We start from the raw sequence: 21,111 nt of genomic DNA, 5'->3' as shown, positions 1-21,111 counted from the left end.
CAATGACGGCCTACCCCGGCCAACCCTAACAACACTGGGCTAATTGTGCGCCACCCTATGGGACTCTCAATCACTCCCGGTTGTGATACAGCCTGGAATCGAACCAGGGTCTGTAGTGACACCTCTAGCACTGAGATGCAGTGCGTTAGACTGCTGCGCCACTAGGAAACCCAGTATCTTTAACTGAATGTAAACAAAAGACCCCCTCCCCACCAGTCTCATTGAAACCAGCATAGTCTTATATTGAGATATATCAATAAATTTACATTTCACAGATCCATGGGTGTAAGACCTCTGGGCTACTCTATTTGTTTGTCTTCATCGATCCTCTCTGGCACTTATCACAGTTTTTATGCTCTGATGACACCCTCTGCTGTTCACTTTACACCATAGCAAGCTCACGTGGCCACGACTAGTTCAACAAATAGTGGCTAAAAGTGACAAAACCAAACATTTTCATTGTAGAAATGTAGAAAACTAACAAAACAACATATCCGGCTCAGCAAATGTGTACACGAGTCAGCTATTCATTAATGCACACCATAGCAAAGCACTTTATAACGGAAAATGTAAATTAGCATTTCTTGTTTAGTTCCCAGTGAATATGACACAGTACTCGTGTCCACTTAGTAGCCTCGCATATAAGGGGCTTAGATTCGGATTTTGTAGGTTGTGGTGCTTTTTAATGAGAACTCTATTGTAAACGGTTCCATTTCCATTATGTGCTGTCTCCCAACCTGGAGTGGTACAATTCAATTCCATTACACCCCACCCCCATGCTAACTCCTGCAGATACTCTGCACAGGAGTGTGTTTGGCTGTGTCAGTGCTTGTCTGTGTTTTAACATGCTTCAAGTGCCATGCCTACTGTAGCCATTGACAGGCTCTTCCCATTTATGGTAGTGGGTGAGTGAGACCTGAGAGGGGACACCATTATAAACTATCCCAGAGATACCATCTGGCCTCGCTCGAAACCCACTTCATCCATTTTGACAAACGTCTTTACTTTTTCATTAGGCTTAATACACACATCCATTGGGATCCATTGTACTGTTCAATGCTACTGTCAAACCTTTTAAGGCTCTATGGTAAGGGTGCCATTGTGTTGATCCACTCATTCTCCCCTGTTCCTCTCAATGCTCACCTCAACCTTCATAAATCCTTCATATGCCCGGCCACACCTCAGAAATTGTGCTACGACGACTCTCTTTAAACTGTGTGTTAATTCGCTAAACATGAGCTATACTCACTCGTTCTCCACAACTCCAAGTGGCGCGTTTCAAACTGACAAGACCAGAGAAGGAGTAAAATAACAGTGGCCGTGGTGGGTTGCTATTGGAAACCCTCTGAAAAATGAATCTTTCATAACACTCACCTCGGTGAGTCGAGTCTGCATTAGCATCCCAGAGCTGATTCCCACTCCATGGCAGTGTGAGTGGGAGCCTACGTGGGCGGCCGTTGGGCTCCGAGCGGCCCGAGTGCAAGTCTACACAGGAGGGTTCAACTTCAAGAAGAGCAACATAAAAATATCGGATGTGTGGCTCCACGCCGTACGGCTGGGGCTGTTGTGTCTTTGCTATCTCGGTACCTGAGGTTGAGGGTTCAAATTCAAATGGGAGAACTGGCTACATGCGCTATAGTTAGTAATGGGGGTATTTGAATGAATATGTTGTGCTGCTTGGTCTGTGTCTATGCGCTATAGTGTCTATATCATGGAGGGGGTTTCAGTTCAGAAAAGGAAACAGGTGAGGCAATCACCAGCAAACTGTTCTTATCCTCGAGAATGAGCAAAGAAACGGCTGCAAAGCTAGGTCACAATTTGTACGGCCAAGCACTCCTTGACTGAGATGGCAACCCCAAAAGAAATGGCAATCAAATACACAGCAACTTGGCTTTTTTTTTTTTTTTACAACTATCAACCACCAACTCCAACAACTACATAGCAACCACCACCACCACCACCACCACCACAATCAATAGCACCGCAATGATCTGTCTCACTTAGCAGTTGCTGATGTGGCTAACGCATAAATCCTGTATCGGTAGCGTGCTTCAGCCTTTGCCCTTTTAGCTGGCATTAAATATAACTGAGGTAGCTACTGTCAGGAGGGAAAACAGGACAAGATAATTACCACACGCTCCAGTTTCCCTTGTCCTCCCTTTACCATTGTGATTTGTGCATAGTAATTAAAACATGAGAGCTGCTGGTATAAAGTTGCACACAGTGTGCATTAGCTTAGGGAATGTGCAAGGTGTTTGGGAGTGGGTCTTAACACTGCTGTTCTCATGTACATCAGCGGAGGTTGCTGAGGGGAGGATGTGTGTTTGATGTATCTGATACCATTCCACCTATTCTGTACCAGCCATTACCATGAGCCCGTCTTCCCCAATTAAAGGTGCCACCAACCTCCTGTGATGTACATACAGTATGTGTGTGTTGGGGGGGGGGGGGGGGGGGGCTGTCTATATGTGTGTGTGAGAGAGAGACACAGGAGAAAATAGAGATAAAGAGAGACAGTGAGAAAATAAAGGGTGGGCGGGCGTACAGACCTTTGTTGCAGTAGGAGCTATATCCTCCTAAAAGCTTTCCAAACGGATGAATCTCAACATACAGTGTAAAGGTGTTCTGATGTGTTATTCTGCAAGACTGAACATAGCGAGTGCATTTCACTGTACACATTTATTAACCAGCATCAGTTCTACATGGGAGACAAATTTGCTAGATTTAAAAGATTTATTAGCCACAACACAAGGAAATCAATCAGTTAAGGGACAACGACAAGAAGAAGGTAACAAACTTGCTTCAATCGTTATTCCTCTATTTATTTGGTTTTCACAGCAATCAAACCAACCAAACACCATACAGACTTTCACACTTGTCCGTTTTTATTGAACCATGTAGATACTTTACTTTTAATAAATATATATATATAAATATCAGGGACAACCAAAGAAACAAAGTCAAAGAAAATGGTGCCATTGGGTCAATAACGAAACATTAACATAAATCAATATGTCACATACTGAGCAGTTCTATCAATTCTACTTCAATCAATTTCACTTTATTAGAGTGACACAAAACACACACAAAGAAAGTTACTTTTATATTGTAAAATGTATATGATTATATAGCCAGTTAAGTGAGCACAAACATACATTTCCCAAATAAACTGTCCACCTTGCCATTACACTTGCTCTGGAAAGAGCCAAGTCCCACTTCACCCTTCAAATCAATCAAACATACTTTTCACTTGAGTGCACTTTGTATGTTTACATTTTTAAAAATCATGGCGTGAAATATTATTTTGGGTCACAGACATTTACCCTGATACTAGTGGAGGAAGGGGAGTGTGTGTGTGTGTGTGTGTTAGTGAGAAGGAGAGAGTTTACTGATCAGGTACACCAAACCTACATCTAGTTAGTTCTATTTGTGTGGTACGGTGACATTTTTTCTCTTCATGATAACAGGTCTTGATATTGCAGTAGCGTGCGTGTTTCTGCCAGGATCCGCGACCTCACAGTACAGGAACCTCTCTCTCCCCTCTACTTCTGCTCCTGTCGCTTCTGAAAAGCATGCACACAGCATGCATGCATACACGTGCGCGCACACACACACACACACACACACACACACACACACACACACACACACACACACACACACACACACACACACACACACACACACACACACACACACACACACACACACACACACGTGGTATCACAGGGGGTAATGGCAGGATATGAATGGGTCAAACTCATTAGCATAATGATGGCGATCTAAAAGACAGCTTTTAAAAGGTTCACTGGATGATGAGAGCAGATTACCACCAGGACTTTGGCAATAAAATAAAGAAAGAAACAAAAGAAAGAAAGAAACAAAAGAAAGACAGAAAGCTAGAAACAAAGAAAAAAAAGCTTTTTTGAACATGAATGACACAGGTCAATCCTAGACGCGCACCTTTAAATCTGTATTGCTAAAAGTTATGAGAGGACATTATGACACTGCAGGATGCCCAAAGAAAATGATATCCTAAATATCCACTCTATTATACCTAACCATCATGGTGTCTTATCAAATGTTATGATGTAAATAATATTATGAAAAACTGTCAGACATGATGCTATAACTTAAATTATAGAAAATACTGTATGTGCAAAACTCCTCGTTGTCTTCAAATATACAGTATGTGACTGGTGTGAGCGTTCATTACTCAGTGGAGATCTTGCACTCTCATGACATTAACTGGATGCCATCTGAATTATTGTCTAGCAACACGCAATTAAGTCTGCATCGCTCTGAAAGCTTTTTTCCCCCATCCGGGGATTGGGTGATAGGAGGCTTGCTGGGTTACTGATTCCTTGTGGAACACACACAGTATGTCACGTCCTGACCATAGTTATGTGTTTTGCTTGTTTAGTGTTGGTCAGGACGTGAGCTGGGTGGGAATTCTATGTTGTGTGTCTAGTTCGTCTATTTCTGTGTTCAGCCTAATATGGTTCTCAATCAGAGACAGCTGTCAATCGTTGTCCCTGATTGAGAATCATATATAGGTGGCTTGTTTTGTGTTGGGGATTGTGGGTGGTTGTTTCCTGTCTCTGTGTTTGTATTCTGCACCAGATAGGACTGTTTCGGTTTGCCACATTTTGTTATTTTGTTCGTTGTAAGTGTTCACTGTTTTTTGTTTAATTAAACATGTTGAGCACTGGCTACGCTGCGTGTTGGTCCGATCCCTGTTTCATCCCCTCTTTTAGTGAAGAGAGGGATGGCTGCCGTTACACAGTAGATGTGTCATGCCCATAGCAGGCACAAGGGCACGTGCCCCCTCAGATTTTCCCTGTTTTGTAATCTTTCTGATGTTAAATGAATTATTAAACTTTATTTTTAAGTCCACGTTTTATCATAATTATTTATAGAAAGATCTGTCATATGTATTTTGCGGAGGAGGCACACTGATTGGACCAGGCAAAGAGTACCCCCCCCATTCTTGGAAGTGGTTCCTTCCAAGGTGCACCACATAGCAAAGATATGCTAGGCAGGACGTTAGACACTAGTTAGTGCATGCAGACAGTATCATCAGTGAGGAGGAGAGTGTAGTGACACACAGCGTTTGATTTGATTTTAGCTGCCAGTGATGAGCAGGACTTGCAGGAGGTATATCTGTAAAATAATTTGATTAAGCTATGTAGCCTATTGATTCCCTCTTGATGAATAAATACAATTACAATGTTTTGCTGTTTCTGTAATACTAGCCACCTAGCAATTTCATGAAGTTGGCTTTAACTAGCCAGCTAGATAGTTTCCCAAACAAGCTACCAAGCCATTTCAGGTTCTCAATCAAGTCAGAGTAGCGTGTCTAACTATCTTAGCTGGCAAGGTTGCTAGACTTTAGAAAAGCTAACAATTACTAAATAAGACTCACATTCCTTTCCATCGTTTACCCAGATTTTAGCAGAGAAGCATATTTCCTTTATTAGAAAATATAACCACCAGTCAGGATGATACAGACAGTTTAAGGGGTATTTATTTTATACCTTTATTTAACTAGGCAAGTCAGTTAAGAACAAATTCTTATTTTCAATGGCGGCCAATGAACAATGGGTTAACTGCCTTGTTCAGGGGTAGAACAACAGATTTTTACCTTGTCAGCCCAGGGACTTAATCTTGCAACCTTTCGGATGCTAATCCAACGCTCTAATTAGCCACTTGGCTACCTGCCGCCCCGGGTATGCTTAGATATGCAAAAAATAATTAGTTTAAATGTAATCTGGCACCTTATGCTAATCCTATTTATGTATTACTTATGATGCCATGATATGTATCGCGTTTCATGTAAGACCCAGATGCAGACAATGTCGAAGTAACAAAAGTTTATTACTAGTACAGGGGCAGGCATACGAAAGTTCAAGGGTGGCAGGGTGGCCTAGTGGTTAGAGCGTTGGAATAAGAACCGCAAGGTTGCAAGATCAGGCTGGGGTCAATAATCCAGTGTGGTGTGGCAAGGTATAGAACGACAGGCAGGTTCAGGGCCAGGGCAGGCAGAATTGTCAAAACCGGGAAAAAATAGAAAACAGGAACTAGAAGAAGAGGGGAAAACCACTGGTAGGTTTCACGAAACAAAACAAACTGCTCATTGAACATCTCATTCAAAAATGATGGGCATTAGTATGGAGTTGGTCCCCCTGTTGCTGCTATAACAGCCTCCACTCTCCTGGGAAGACTTTACACTAAATGTTGGAACATTGCTGCGAGGATTTGCTTCCATTCAGCCACAAGAGCATTAGTGAGGTTGTGCACTGATGTTGGCTTATCAGGCCTGGCTCGCAGTCGGCGTTCCAATTCATCCCAAAGTTGTTCAATGGTGTTGAGGTCAGGGCTCTGTGCAGGCCAGTCAAGTTCTTCCGGACCAATCTCGACAAACCATTTCTGTATGGACCTCACTTTGTGCACGGGGTTGTTGTCATGCTGAAACAGGAAAGGGCCTTCCCCAAACTGCTGCCACAAAGTTGGAAGCACAGAATTGTCTAGAATGCATCGTATGCTGTAGCGTTAAGATTTCCCTTCACTGGAAATAAGGGGCCTAGTCCGAAGCATGAAAAACAGCCCCAGACATCAAACTTGTCGTTGTCATTATGAAAAGGTATAAACACAAAAACTACAGGCTACATGACATCACCAGCCTGGTGGTCCAAAACACCATAACTAGTGTATTTAACACCAATAAATCCACCCATTTAAAAATGAATTTAGTATACAGTATGTCAATCTAGCAAACCAGGCAACTAAAAACTACTTTTAAACAATGTTTTGGTTCGTTGCTAGCTAATGTTAAGTTAGATGGTTAGCCAGTTCAAATAATTACCGTATCATATAGCTGACAACGTCTTCACTTTAGCTAATTTGTCTTCATTATTACAGGAAAATAAACTCACAACAAGATCATTATTTACAAGTTAATGGCAAGATAATTACAGAACATATCTTACAGTTGTGAGTCTGATTAAATAAAAGCAGGGCATTCTACCGGAGAATTTTAGAATGTGGACACTGTCTCGTTGGCCTAACGTTATATCATAATTTGACTTTTGTGCAGGTCATGTGCTTCACTGGTAAACAAATACTATATAAAATCAAATCAAAGCTGATTTGTCGCATGCACAAGATACAGAAGGTGTAGTGAAATTGTTACTTTTGTTTAGACATATGCTACCTAGCTAAACAATGAACCATAATCCCAACTCATAATGTTAGTACCCTGCATGAATCTGCAGGTAGCTAACCAGGTAGCTAACCAACCAGCTTCAATGTTAGCTAGCTAGCTAACTTTAGGCTATAACTAGCAATGCAAATGGCTCTGAGATATGAATAATATTACTACACAAATCATACAAGTAACGTTAGCTAGCGAGCCAGCCAGCTAGCATTAGCTAGCTAACAGTACGCTATAACTTGAAATGCAAACGACTTTCTGACAAAATTAGAAACGTATAATATCTGAAAATGTAGCTAGCTAGACTATCTTACCCATATACATGAACGGATGCTTCTCCCTATTTGTCACGGATGCCATGGTTGCCTTTAGTTTGAAGATGTAATTCGGAGATGGGTGTTTTAACAACAGTCTTCTGTGGGTTCTCTTTTCAACTCCATCTGCATATTTGCAATCAAACTCCATCTGCATATTTGCAATCAAACGTCTGAATTTTCTCCAACTCCTTAGGTATCATACTCTAATTCCACCGGGCATTCCGATGTTTTCAAAACTCGGTCCTCCAGAAAGTGGAGAACAACACTTTTGCAGCATTAGAAAGGATTACCTACACATACTGACCAGCTCATGTTATAGACAGAAGCCTGCTACATGGCAAACCAATCCAAACTCATCTCTCGGCATGTCCAGCCCATCCATTATCTCAGCCAATCATGGCTAGTGGGAAGGTTCCTGTATTTTTCCGTGGCTAAACAATCTAGGCTCGTAATTTAACCATTTTATTTGTATTTACAGATGGCATACAAGTTTGTTATTAAGGCACATGAACGTTCACACGTTCCAGAAGGCATTTCTGCCAAAAAACGCATTTTGATTAGAAATAAAAGTGCCTGATTCAGAGGAGTTGGGTTAAATGCGGAGACACATTTCAGTTGAATGCATTCGGTTGTACAACTGACGAGGTATCCGCCTTTCCTAGGATACTAGGTGTGACATCCCAAATCACAATTTTGATACTGAAGGATTAAGGACTAGTTTCTCTACCACCTAAATTCTTACAAAAAAAGTAAATACACACCTAAACCACAGAAGCTCAATTCCTTATAAGAACAACCTTTGAGCCAAAATGGATGCTCAATACACCCTCAGTTTCCCTCCTAAGACCAAAGTTCTTATCCTTATCCCTCTCTCTTACAGCTCTTGTGCTGTCTTTCGACAACTTGTACTACACCCATACACATTTCTGTCAACATTGTTCATGGCATTTACAGTTTTTATTTCTGATTCTGAAGGGTTACAAAATTCTGGCAACTTTCCCAGAATTCCCATGGTTTCTATAATATTCTGGGAATTCTGGGAAAGTTACCAGCATTTTGCCAACCTAATTCTGCTAAAGCTTTCACCTCCTCCCTGGGTTTGTCTTCCTTCATTTTCTTGCGAGTCATGTGACCACGGAAGCTGGCCTGGATCTTGGCAGCAGCCTTGTTGGCCTCAGGGTCATCCAAGGGGATGTCCATGATGTCCTCCTCGTGGGTCTTGGGACACCCGTCCTGAGAGGGACAAACAACACGTTTGGGGTCAGTTCCACTTCAATTCAGTTAATTCAGTCAACTGAAATTCCAATTCAATGTTTTTTCTCATTTAAACAACAAGGCCAATATCAGCTGTTCTCATCCCATTCACTGATTGACTGTTGTACAATTTGAAAGCCAGCCTGGGTGCCAGTCTGTCTCTGCTTTAGACAACTTGTTGCGGTCAAGCCATACAATGGAAGGCAACTTGTAATTCTTAATAGAGTAACAGATTGTAACAGATTTCACCGCGATAGGTTTGATAAATTAATCTTTGAAGGTGAAATGTGTACTTACATTCTGAAATCTTGCTCTGATTTATCATGTAATTTTGTTAGATAAATTCCTTTTTCATACCCTAAAAATGTCCATTTAGCATGCACGATCGATTTTGTATTTCCACTCGTTCAATTTGCAAAGAAAGGAAGCCTTGAAAATCTAACCCTAAACGTTGTTTCAACCATTCAAATCATGTTCGTATTTATTCCTCAGAGATCCTAGAACATAACCAGACTTCACTATATCATTAGGAGTATAGTATATCCTATAGGACACCAAATTTGGTTAGAGAGCGACGTCTTCATGGCACGCCGATGACGCGGGCGGTCTTCACTTGATTGACTTTGTCAAATAAGCTCCCATCGGGGTCAAACAAAGCTAGCTAGATAGCCAATGAGCTGGGCTTTACGGGAGTATCTGTCACAAAATGTTGCTGCTAACCTTGTGCGATATCAAGCCTTCTCCATTTGGATAAAAAATATAAGAATATGGAGAGTTATAAAGTTATGATAATTGTGTGTTTTGCAAATGTGGAACTTATAATATGGCTACTAATACTGGAAAAGCTAAATCAATGTCCAAGTATTCAGATTTGACGATATTCTTGCAGAAAAATGTAATGTGAATGTAAATGTCTCCACGATTTGCCCAAATGTACCTGGGTGACTTCATACTAAATGTCATGTAGTTTGCTCAGAGTGATGGCTAAATGTGGGACCTTTCTGTTGCATTTCAAAAATGGGAGAATTTTTTTTTTTGTTTTCTTCTACCAGATCTATTGTGTTATATTATCCTACATTCAATTCACATTTACACAAACTTCAAAGTGTTTCCTTCAAATGGTACCAAGAATATGCATATCCTTGTTTCAGGGCCTGAGCTACAGGCAGTTAGATTTGGGTATGTCATTTTATCGGAAAAAAAAAAAAAAAAAGGGGCTATCCCTAATTAAACTCTTCATAAAGACAAATTTTTGACTCCCCGGGAACGAGTACTTGGTTGCACCAGCAACGGCCAAGATAACTGCAGACAAACGCTTCTTGTAACCGTCAATGCGCTTGCTGGACCTTTCTACTGGCAATTTGGCCAGCTTTTTAGCAGCAAACTGCTCTGATTCTTCAATGTTTTGAGGGGTGCCCTCCACCAACTGCTGTTTTCAAATCGCGCCATAGGTTTTGGATGTAATTCAGATCTGGGCTCTTCGCTGGTCACCATAGCAGTCCAGCCTCTAGTCTTGAACCATTCCTGGGTGCTTTTTTATGTGTGTTTGGGGTCATTTTCCTGTTGGAATACCCACAACCTTCAATTGAGACGCATCTTGTGGGCAACGCCACAGCATTATCAACCCTCCCCCATCTTTGATTGTAGGGAGGGTGTTCTTTTCATTGAATACTTAATTTGGTCGTCACTAAACACAGCGCTGATATGTATTGCCAAAGAGTTGTAATTTTGTTTCATTGGTCCACAGAACATTTCCCCCAGGATTTAGGCTTGTTTAGGTGGGTTTATGAGAAGTTCAATCAGGCTTTCTTGTGTCTTCTTCAGCAGTGGGATCTTCCTCACCGCAACCTACCTCGGGAGTGGCAGGTAGCTTAGTGGTTAGAATGTTGGGTGAGTAACTGAAAGGTTGCTGGATCGAATCCCCGAGCTGACAAGGTGAAAATCTGTCGTTCTGCCCCTGAACAAGGCAGTTAACCCACTATTCACCTGTAGGCCGTCATTGTAAATAAGAATTTGTTCTTAACTGACTTGCCTAGTTAAATAAATACAATTCTTACCAATTACCAAATTAAGCATTGAAATAAAAGAGGGGTTGCTTTGCTGTCTCTGGTACTGGTGGCCTTGAATGTGTGCATGAAATAAGCAGATTGTCAAGGTGTTTTAGAGTGCAATGTTCAATCCACTGTCCAAAAACTCTGTTGAAGGTTGTGGATCTTTCAGCAGGACAAACCCAAACAAATATCAAAAGCACCCTGGAATGGTTCATGATGAAATGCTGGACTGTTCTGGAGCGGACAGCGAAGAGTCCAGATCTGAATGAGATCCACAATCTATGGCAAGAGCTCTTCAGTTTGCTGCTGAAGAGTGGGACAAATTGCCAGTAGAAAGGTGCAGCTTTGATGGCTAAAAAAAGTATTTGTTGGCAGTTATCTTTGCCAAAGGCTGTGCATCCAAGTAGCTAGCTCCTGGGTACCAATAATTTGGTCCATGCCATTTGCCTTTACATTCTAAGTTACAATTGTAAATTTAAGTTTACAAAAATAAATTTGGTTCTGCAATGTTGAAAATCCAATAACAAGGTGTAGAGACAATTTTTTAAATGTTTTATTTCAGCTTATTTGAAAATAAATAGGGAATTATTTCAGTACAGTGCAAGGGTGCCAATATATTTGGCTGCAACTGTATCTGCCTAGAGCAGCTGTAACTAACTGTAGTAATCTATAAAGGCAGCTGATAAACATTTAGGTTGCTATCTAGCTCTGATAAGATGGTTTGATGGTTCGATATTGAAAGTTTGAATATGTATGATCTGCATGAAGGAGAGTTGGGTAAGAAGTATGGCTATGAGTCAAGTGGACCAAATATTCTACTCCATATAATGAGGTATAATTTCCAAACACTTTGATACAAATGAAAGTGGCACACAAATGGTGCTCAGAATTTACTTAAAATAGAAAAGAAAATAGAAAAGACATCAGAATGACAAGGGCTGGAACACAGTGTTGGTATTATCAGGAATCAAGGTAAAACCCAAGTGCAGACTGTGTGAAGTAACAATGTTTATTGTAACCACAGGGGAAGGCAAACGACAGGTCAAGGCAGGCAGGGGTCGATAATCCAGAGCAGAGGCCAGGGTACAGGACGGCAGGCAGGGTCAGGTCAGGCAGAGGTCGGTAATCCAGAGGTGGAGCAAAGGTACAGGACGGCAGGCAGGCTCAGGGTCAGGTACAGGCAGTGGTCAGGTGGGCGGGAACAGGGTCAGGACAGGAAAAGGTAAAAAACCAGGAGGACGAAAAAAAGAGAGACCAGGGGAAAAACAGAAGCTGAGACAAAACGCTGGTAGGCGTGAACAAACAAGATGAACTGGCATCAGACAGAAAGCACAGGTATAAATACACAAGGGATAACGGGGCATATGGGCAACACCGGGAGGGGGGTGGAGACAAGCACAAGGACAGGTGAAACAGATCAGGGCGTGACAGTAACCCCCCCCCCCCCCCCCCCCCCCCCCCCCCCCCCCCTCTAGGGACGCCACCTGGCGCATACCTGGTTGAGCGGGGTGCCGGCGCTGGAACTCAGAGATGAGGCCTGGGTCCAGGATGTCCCTAGCGGAGACCCAGCACCTCTCCTCCAGGCCATAACCCTCCCAGTCAACCAGGTACTGGAATCCCCTGCCCCGAGGTCGAACCTTCAGGAGGCGTCTCACCATGTACGCCGGGCTACTGTCGATGAGACGAGGGAGAGGGGTGGGAAACAGGAGACTGGAAACAGGAGACTAGGGGCTGTCAGTCATGATTTTAACTCTGGACACAGAAAAGGTAGGAAGAATACAGAGGGTACGGGGCAACAGAGGACGAACAGCAGAGGGGCTAATGATCTTGGAGCGGGGGGGGGGAAAGGTCTCGGCTTCTGGGCCAGTAGCCGCAGCACTATAGCGGCGTGCCAGCACCTCAGGCTTGACCTTCTTGGATACCGGTCAGTGCTGAGGAAGCGAAATGGCCTGGGCCTTACTGAACCCCTCCCGGAGGTCCTGGTACTCTGTGGAGCAGGCCGAGAGGTCCAGGGCCATTTCCAAGCCGCCAGGAAGTCCCGGGGCAGGCAGAGCTGACTTCAGGTAATGAGTGTGGCAGGATGGGCTTCAGCCCACGATGGCACCAGTTCCACAGTCAATGGAGGGATTGTATCGCTGGAGCCAAGAGAATCCCAATACCACGGGAACCTGCGGAGACTCAACCAGCAGGAATCGGATCGTCTCGATGTGGTTCCCCAACACTCGTAGGTTGACAGGGGTGGTCTGGTGGGTGACCCGGCCTATAGAGCGCTCTAACACCCATGGGAATGAAGAAGAGTTGAGTGGGGTTGCCCAGCTCGGACGCCAGGGTAATGTCCATGAGACTCACATCGGCCCCCGAGTCGATGAGTACCTGGAGAGACTTGGACTTGTCACCCCACAGTAGGGTGGCATGAAGAGGGGGGCAAGTAAGGGGAGAATAACAATTATCTTTAAGACCCACCAGATGACTCACTCCAACGAATGAGCTGGGTCTCTTGAAGGGACAGGTAGACACATAATGACCGACAGTACCGGAATACAGACAACTCTGGGTGTTCAGTCCGTGTACGTGTTCGACTGGAGGCAGCCTAGCCCTGCCGAGCTGCATCGGCTCGGGAAGAAGCAACTCGGCAGTCTTCGGAGGAACTCGGCTAACCTCAGATCCTCTCGGGGACTTCCAGAGTTCACCAGATGCAAGGTGGGATCATTGAGTGAGCGAGTGAGTGAGTGAGTCTTACTTTACCGTAACCATCCACAAGCACAGGGACAGGTGAAACAGATCAGGGCGTGTCAGGTACAGTATAACAGTAGATAGGTTATCACATATACCTGCTTATCAACTTGTAATGATCATTCGGGACACGTAAAATACGATGTCATCGACATTAATAACCTAAACCCTAAAAGATATTAAAAAAATGAAATACTAATATGTCAATTTATCATTCCATACAAATAACATAGTGACATGAAACATTGTACCGACATATCATTGCGGAGCGGATAAACAGACTGTCTCATAAAGGGCATTGTTCAACTCTAAGGAATATGCTTAGGAACAGAATCCCTCATGCTTTGTTTATAAGCACACAAGCCTCCTGTGCTCTGTCTGTGCCTCTCCACCCAGGTCCTATGGGGTCTTCAGTTTCCATCAGCACATCTATTTCCTCTTGGCTGTTAAGGGATGGCTACGTCCCAAATGGCATCGTATTCCCTATATAGGGAATAGGGTGCCATTTTGGACACAGATGATGCTTCAGTGTCAGGGAATCAGAGGCCAGAAGACTTCCTCGTACAATAAGTCTTGCTAGACATGAAGGTAGTTTAGTGAAATGAAAGCAACATCCTCGGGTGAGTGTCATGTACTATGGCTAAGCCGAAGAAACCAAGGGTATGTTATACACGAAGTCTGGCCTAAACTATCTGACTTTCACAGAGGCAAATCGGTAGACCACTCTAGTGGGGGATGTTTCCTTTTCTTGGTATTGGCCTCTAACACTTTACTTAAAGACAAATTATATAATGAATTATGGTGCATTAATAATGCATACGCATTATGCATTATTGACATAAGCATATATGACCCCTTATGATGTCTTAGCATTATTTCACAATAATCCTGAATAATCAGCCATATTGAGTAAGGCATAGCATGTTATGACTGCGTAATTAAACATGATAAGGGCTCATACATACTTACAACAAGTTATAATGCATTATGCCTGTTGACCTGAGTTACTTCAATTATCTGGTCACATAACCAAAACCAAAGACAAAAGAGGGATTTGAGTAGTGGTTATAACTGAAATATATCGGTGACACTTACATTTGCCAAGAACCATTGTTCACTTAACAAACACATTTCTTAGAGTATACTATAAATGGAAACAAGAGATTAAAGAGGGCAGATTTAAGTTGAGTGTCACCCCATCTCTTTCCAATATTTCAATAGAATGGTCTCGGGAGGAAACACAACAAGCGATGTCCTCGAGCTAAAGAAATCCAAGCTCTGTCAATATATACACTTTTAATGGAATTATCAATCATTTTCCAAGTCATCTCTGACAGTATGGATCTTCAAACTATGCAGGTCAAATGACTGGTGAGAGTTAGTATGCAAATGACCATCTGTCTACTCAGTCACAAGCACACGGTAGCAAGTCTTCAAATTATACACAGATAATTGCTGTTTCTCGAAAACTCGAAAGTCTAGGGTCCTCCCACAAACAGACAACCTTCAAGCCCACGCAGTTCAGCAAGGATGAGTTTTGTAGCGTACCAACTGGTGCTATCCATACCAGATTTTTTTTTTGTTGCAAGAAATTCTCAAACCCTACTGAATATATTTATCTCCCTTTGCCTAAGTCCCAATAGAATACCTTGCCTATTTTGGATTGTTTTTGAAGAACTCATATTCTAAAATGATTCACAGAGTACAATTCAGTGAGTACAACGTGGTCTCAGGGCAATTCGTATTATTCTGTACGTAAATGTATTACACCCCATTTAGTGTGATGTACGTTACGTTATATTATAAAGGGAATAGTGGTCGTACAATATCTGAATTATAGGCCATATAGTGATTTACGTCTACTTCGGTTATACAATAGCATACGAATTGGATGATGTACCTTCTTACACATCTTGGAAGTATTATATTACACGTCTTTTTCTGAGACCAGGTTGCTTGTAACAACAAATAACATTTTAACTTAGTCAGAATAATTGAGTCAGAATCATTATGAAATGATAATAAGACATTATAAGGTGTGATACATGCGTATGACAAGTCTTAAGCTGTATTATAACACAGTTATACATTTTAACTGCATTATCGCACAAACCAGTCATTGGAGTAAGCCTGGATTTTCATGAGTGATTTGCATGCCCCTGTGCTTATTATACTAAAGCTCAATAAGCTACCCACAAGGAATTTTCCTCTATCATATTTAGTCACTTCTAATCCTATCTTTCCAATAATTATCAAGCAAATGAACATTGGACTGAAAACGACATACAGCTGAAAACACAGTTGACTAAAACAGTACTAAAACAGAATGTACAGTAAATACATCTGCGAAGTTAAACACGTCTCTCAACAGTTCTATGCACGTTTGATTTGAAAATAATCACATAATGCCAGTCTGAGCCTGCAGCTGCTCTCCCACCTCCATGATTAGCAGGCTAACCCTGCCAATAACTACAATGTCTCATCATTGTTTCTAAATGGATCCACATTTGTGGTGCAATTTTGCATTGAGTCACAGGTCAGCTTTTGTTTTGGAGAGCAAAAACGCACTGACTTTGAAATGCCAATTTTCTTGAACTAAACTGTGCCTGGATGCCTGAATGTTGTTTTATCAGAATTATTTAGGCCTACTATATCCATTATTTCAACTTGTCTCCCGTTATTTTCATTATGAAATACATCTAATAAAGTAGCCTAAACCATAATAAATCAAGTTCAACATCATAATTTTTACAAAATAGCCTAGATCGATACTTACATTTAGACATTCCATTGCGAGAGAATGGAAAACAAAAATCCTATATAGAAACGTGAAGTTCACTTCTCAGAGTTTTTGGTTGATATTTTTGAACAATTCCCGTCTCCGTTCGTGCGCTTCTCTCCCGTGCCTCTTCTACTCCTGTATGGCAGTGCCTATGTGAAGCTAGCCACAATAGTGGAATTTTCGGTTCGCCATCAAAATAAAAGTTCCCTAATGAAAGTGATTCAAACGGATACAGTAGTTTACGCACATTCATTCTCCAATCAGCTGCTAGCAGTGCAGGGACGACCTCTGGCGTTTTCCTTGCTCTGCCCTATGATCACAAAACAAAACATTACAAAAGTGTAAGAAAAAGTTGTGGTTATGAGTAATTAAAAGCATTGATGGGAATATCACATATGAACAGAAAATACAGTATCTATTGTAGAATGAATTTTCCCTCATAATCCTCATAATATTACATACGGATTGTTTTCCCCTCATCAATCAACACACAATACCTAATAATGACAAAGCATTTACAGGTTTTTAGAAATGTTTTGCTAATTTCTTAAAAGTAAAAAACTGAAATATGATATTTAAATAAGTATTCAGACTCTTTACTCATTTTTCTGTTGAAGCACCTTTGGCAGCAATTACAGCCTTGAGTCTACTTGGGTATGTCGTTACAAGCTTGAAACACCTGTATTTGAGTTTCTCATTCTTCTCTGCAGATCTTCTCAAGCTCTGTCAGGTTGGATGGGGAGCATCGCTGCACAGCTATTTTCAGGTCTCTCCAGAGATGTTTCGATCAGGTTCAAGTCCGGGCTCTGGCTTGGCCACTCAAAGACATTCAGAGACTTGTCTCGAAGCAAGTGTTGTTGTGTGATTAGCATCGTTGTCATGTTAGAAGGGGAACATTCGCCCCAGTCAGAGGTCCTGAGCGCTCTGGAGCAGGTTTTCATCAAAGATCTCTCTGTACTTTGCTCCGTTCATTTTTCCCTCGATCCTGACAAGTCTCCCAGTCCCTGCCGCTAAAAAACATCCCGACAGCATGATGCTGCCACCACCATGCTTCACCGTAGGGATGGTGCTAGGTTTCCTCCAGACGTGATGCTTGGCATTCAGGCCAAAGAGTTCAATCTTGGTTTCATCAGACCAGATAATCTTGTTTCTCATGGTCTGAGTGTCATTTAGGTGTATTTTGGCAAACTCCAAGCAGGCTGTCATGTGCCTTTTACTGAGGAGTGACTTCTATTTGGCCGCTCTACCATAAAGGCCTGATTGGTGGAGTGCTGCACAGACGGTCATCCTTCTGGAAGGTTCTTCCATCTCCACAGAGGAACTCTGGAGGATCTGTCAGAGTGACCATCGGGTTCTTAGTCACCTCCCTAAACCAAGGCCCTTCTCCCCCTGATTGCTCAGTTTGGCCGGGTAGCCAGCTCTAGGAAGAGTCTTGGTGGTTCCAAACTTCTTTAATTTAAGAATGATGGAGGCCACTGTGTTCTTGTGGACCTTTTTTGGTACCCTTCCCCAGATCTGTGGACCCATCCTGTCTCGGAGCTCTGCGGACAATTCCTTCGACCTCGTGGCTTGGTTTTTGCTCTGACATGCACTGTCAACTGTGGGACCATATATAGACAATTGTGTGCCTTTTCAAATCATGTCCAATCAATTGAATTTACCACAGGTGGACTCCAATCAAGTTGTAGAAACATCTCAAGGATGATCAACGGAAACAGGATGCACCTAAGCTCAATTACGAGTCTCATAGCAAAGGGTCTGAATACTTATACAAATAAGGTATTTCAGTTTTTTATTATGGGGTATGATGTGTAGATTGATGAGCAGCATTTTTTTTTAAATCCAGGCCTATAACTTCTCTTAACTCTCAATTTATTACAGAAAACAAATTGATAAACACAATATGTAGGGAAAGTACTGCACATTTGAAATAGTGCCCTTTATTCAGCTGAACTTTAAGCATCATATTATACTTTTGTAAGCCTACACAGTGCAGGGTTATTTTGCTGATAAAAAAAAAACATGAAAATGGATCATCATAAATGACATGTTTTTTTGCCTTCATAATACTTATATCATACTGTATCTAACATTTCATACTTTGTTTAGGCAGAACAGTACCACAGTACAGTAGAAGTGAAAACCTTGTTTCCCATGGGATCTTTCCATTCTCTGTATGATGTTCCTCATGAGCAACTTCAGCCCCCATCTTCCTCCACTAACTTCTCTACCCTGGGGTGTTATGATAATATATGATTCCACTCCCTCTTTCATTTCTCTTCTTCTGTGGTGTTATTTTAGGAGCAATCATCACACAACGCCCTTAGACAGTGCAGTTTGGTGAGTCTGAGTGGGCAAAGGTTCACTTTAACTTCTCACTTAATGGAATAAATATTGACTGTAATTGCATTGCAGGAATTCTATGTCATACAGATCCTATGCAAAAAAAATAAGGTTATATCCAAAGCTTGTCTGTGCATAATTAGGCTACAGTGTCTACTCTGTGTGTAAGCATTTTGTTGAATCGGTTTTCAAAAAACAAAAATACACATCATATACACTGTATGATATAAAAGTGACAGGTTCATCCAAAAATAGCATTCTCCCTTGAGAACGCAGACAGACAATATCACTTTGTGCTGCTCACGCATGCCTAGAAGTGCATAAGTAAAGATTCCAGATTTAGTGTTGATGCTACCATGAAGGTATCATGATTCTAGTCAAGAATCTGTGCTCCAGCCAGGTGTGTGTGTGGTATCCAGGGGTTGGGAAAATACTTCACAGTGGACCAATGAAGGACATGCTATTGCTTGTTAGCCATTTAACAGTCCTATTGCATTAGACAGTAAAATGGCTTGTGGCCTCAAAAACTTTTGGTGAACGAATATTGTTAAGCCTTCCCTTCATGAGGTGCTACATCACTCTACATGTTTCTATGGTAATATACTCGCTTGAGTAACACAATCCCTCATTGTTGCCTGCCAATTTCAACAGAGCCTACATCAGATGCCTAGGCATAACATTCACATGTGAGATTACACATTGGATGGTTTGATTCTCTCTCTTTCTCTCTCTCTCTCTCACTTTCTCTATCTCTCTCTCTCCCCTCTCTCTGTCTCTCTCTGTCTCACACACAAACACACATGTACGCACGCACCCACGTCAGATCTGGATAAAGTGAAACATCAATGTATGTGTTTGAACCACAAGTTATTTCTAAGGACACTTCTAGTTGTCTTCATTTGGGTGTAGAGTGAATCATATCAGTGATATGATATCACCCAATACACCATGGGAGGTATAGGTATCAAGCACCTCAGAGTAGGAGTGCTGTTCAAGGATTCAGTAAGATTAGGTCACTCCTGTCCATATAGTCTTATTCATTGTGATGAGATCAAAAAGGCTAAACTTGTCCTAAGTCAGCCCCATGTCTTTGAGAGTAATACTGTATGTTGTATTTAAGTAACCTTCTGTCTTATGTAACCATACCAAACGTAACATATCATACTCATTTGTATGTTACAGATTTATATTTCCTATGTTACGTCTAGTCTACGAGACCAGGCTGGAGAAACAGATATAGCTAGACTGAAATTAGATAAATATTTTTTTTCAAGTGCACTTGAAATATGCAGCATGCAATATGAATTGTCTTGATCGTATGAAGAGGTAATATTGTTGACTATTTAGTCAATTTATTGAAAGCTAGCTAATGGGAAGTGCAGCGTCTACCAGGAGATTTATCGCACAATCCCCCCCGTTGATGGGGTGGTAATGGAGTTGCCTTCATTTTACAGAAGGCGAGAGCCAAATCGGCATATTCTGGGGGGATGCGCATATTCTGGGGGGAGACCTGGTCTGGACTTTCCACCGTGGTAGCACCAATGGAAACCCCTACACACCTCCCCGAGCACTCTCGCGACCACCCCGTGAGAGCCCTCTGTTGTCAGGAAATGGTGTGGTTATGACGAGCCAACCAGGGAAGGCCTATTAACACGGGAAACGCGTGAGGAATGAGGAAGAGACTGATTCTCTCCTCGTGACCCCTCTGCGTCTCCATGGCCAGGGAGATGGTGGCTTCCCTGATTAGCCCGGACCCTAATGGTCGACTATCCAGAGCGTGTACCGGGAAAGGTCTAACCCCAGGAATAATGGGGAGCCCTAAACTAAGGACGGAACGCTCTGTCGATTAAAATTCCCAGCTGCGCCTGAATCGACGAGCGCCTTATGCTGGGAATGCGGGGAAAACAAACAGGTACAAACAGGTGGACAACAGAGGACTCTGGATGAGAGTGGTGCAGACTCACCTGGGGTGACGCCAGAGTTCCCTGCTTGCTGCCTCGACTCCCAGAGGGACCAACCCGGCACCAACCACAGATGCGGCCACAGATGGTGCACGTGAAGGTCCCTCCTCCAGCCTCCCTACACGCAGCCTCCAACCTCCTCCAACCTCCCAGCTCCATGGGCACTGGAGCGGGAGTGCTGGAAGATGGAACCGACAGAGCCCCCTCGGGACGTCCGTGCGTGACCAGCAGGTCTGCTTCTTAACACAGCGCGCATCCAACCCGGAAGCCAGCCGCACCAATGTGTCAGAGGAAACACTGTGCACCTGGTGACCTGGTTAGCGTGCACTGCGCCCGGCCCACCACAGGAGTTGCTAGTGCGCGATGAGACAAGGATATCCCTACCGGCCAAACCCTCCCTAACCCGGACGACGCTAGGCCAATTGTGTGTCGCCCCATGGACCTCCCGGTATCGGCC

General features: G+C 42.6%; 1 protein-coding gene across 1 annotated transcript; it reads right to left on the bottom strand.

The window, feature by feature from the left end:
• Positions 1-2,801: 2,801 nt before the first annotated feature.
• nrgna (neurogranin (protein kinase C substrate, RC3) a) lies at positions 2,802-16,537 on the bottom strand. Its single transcript, XM_055876753.1, has 3 exons — positions 16,345-16,537; positions 8,617-8,763; positions 2,802-3,563 (listed from the first exon to the last, which is right to left on the bottom strand). Exons 1-3 carry the CDS (start codon positions 16,357-16,359, stop codon positions 3,543-3,545), a joined length of 183 nt encoding a protein of 60 aa, XP_055732728.1. The 5' UTR covers positions 16,360-16,537; the 3' UTR covers positions 2,802-3,542.
• Between the last annotated feature and the right edge of the window lie 4,574 nt (positions 16,538-21,111).

The sequence above is a fragment of the Salvelinus fontinalis genome, chromosome 2 (assembly GCF_029448725.1).
Source record: "Salvelinus fontinalis isolate EN_2023a chromosome 2, ASM2944872v1, whole genome shotgun sequence".
Taxonomy (NCBI): Eukaryota; Metazoa; Chordata; class Actinopteri; order Salmoniformes; family Salmonidae; genus Salvelinus; species Salvelinus fontinalis.
The sequence above is the reverse complement of the archived record's forward strand: the minus strand, read 5'-3'. Positions and strand labels throughout refer to the sequence as shown.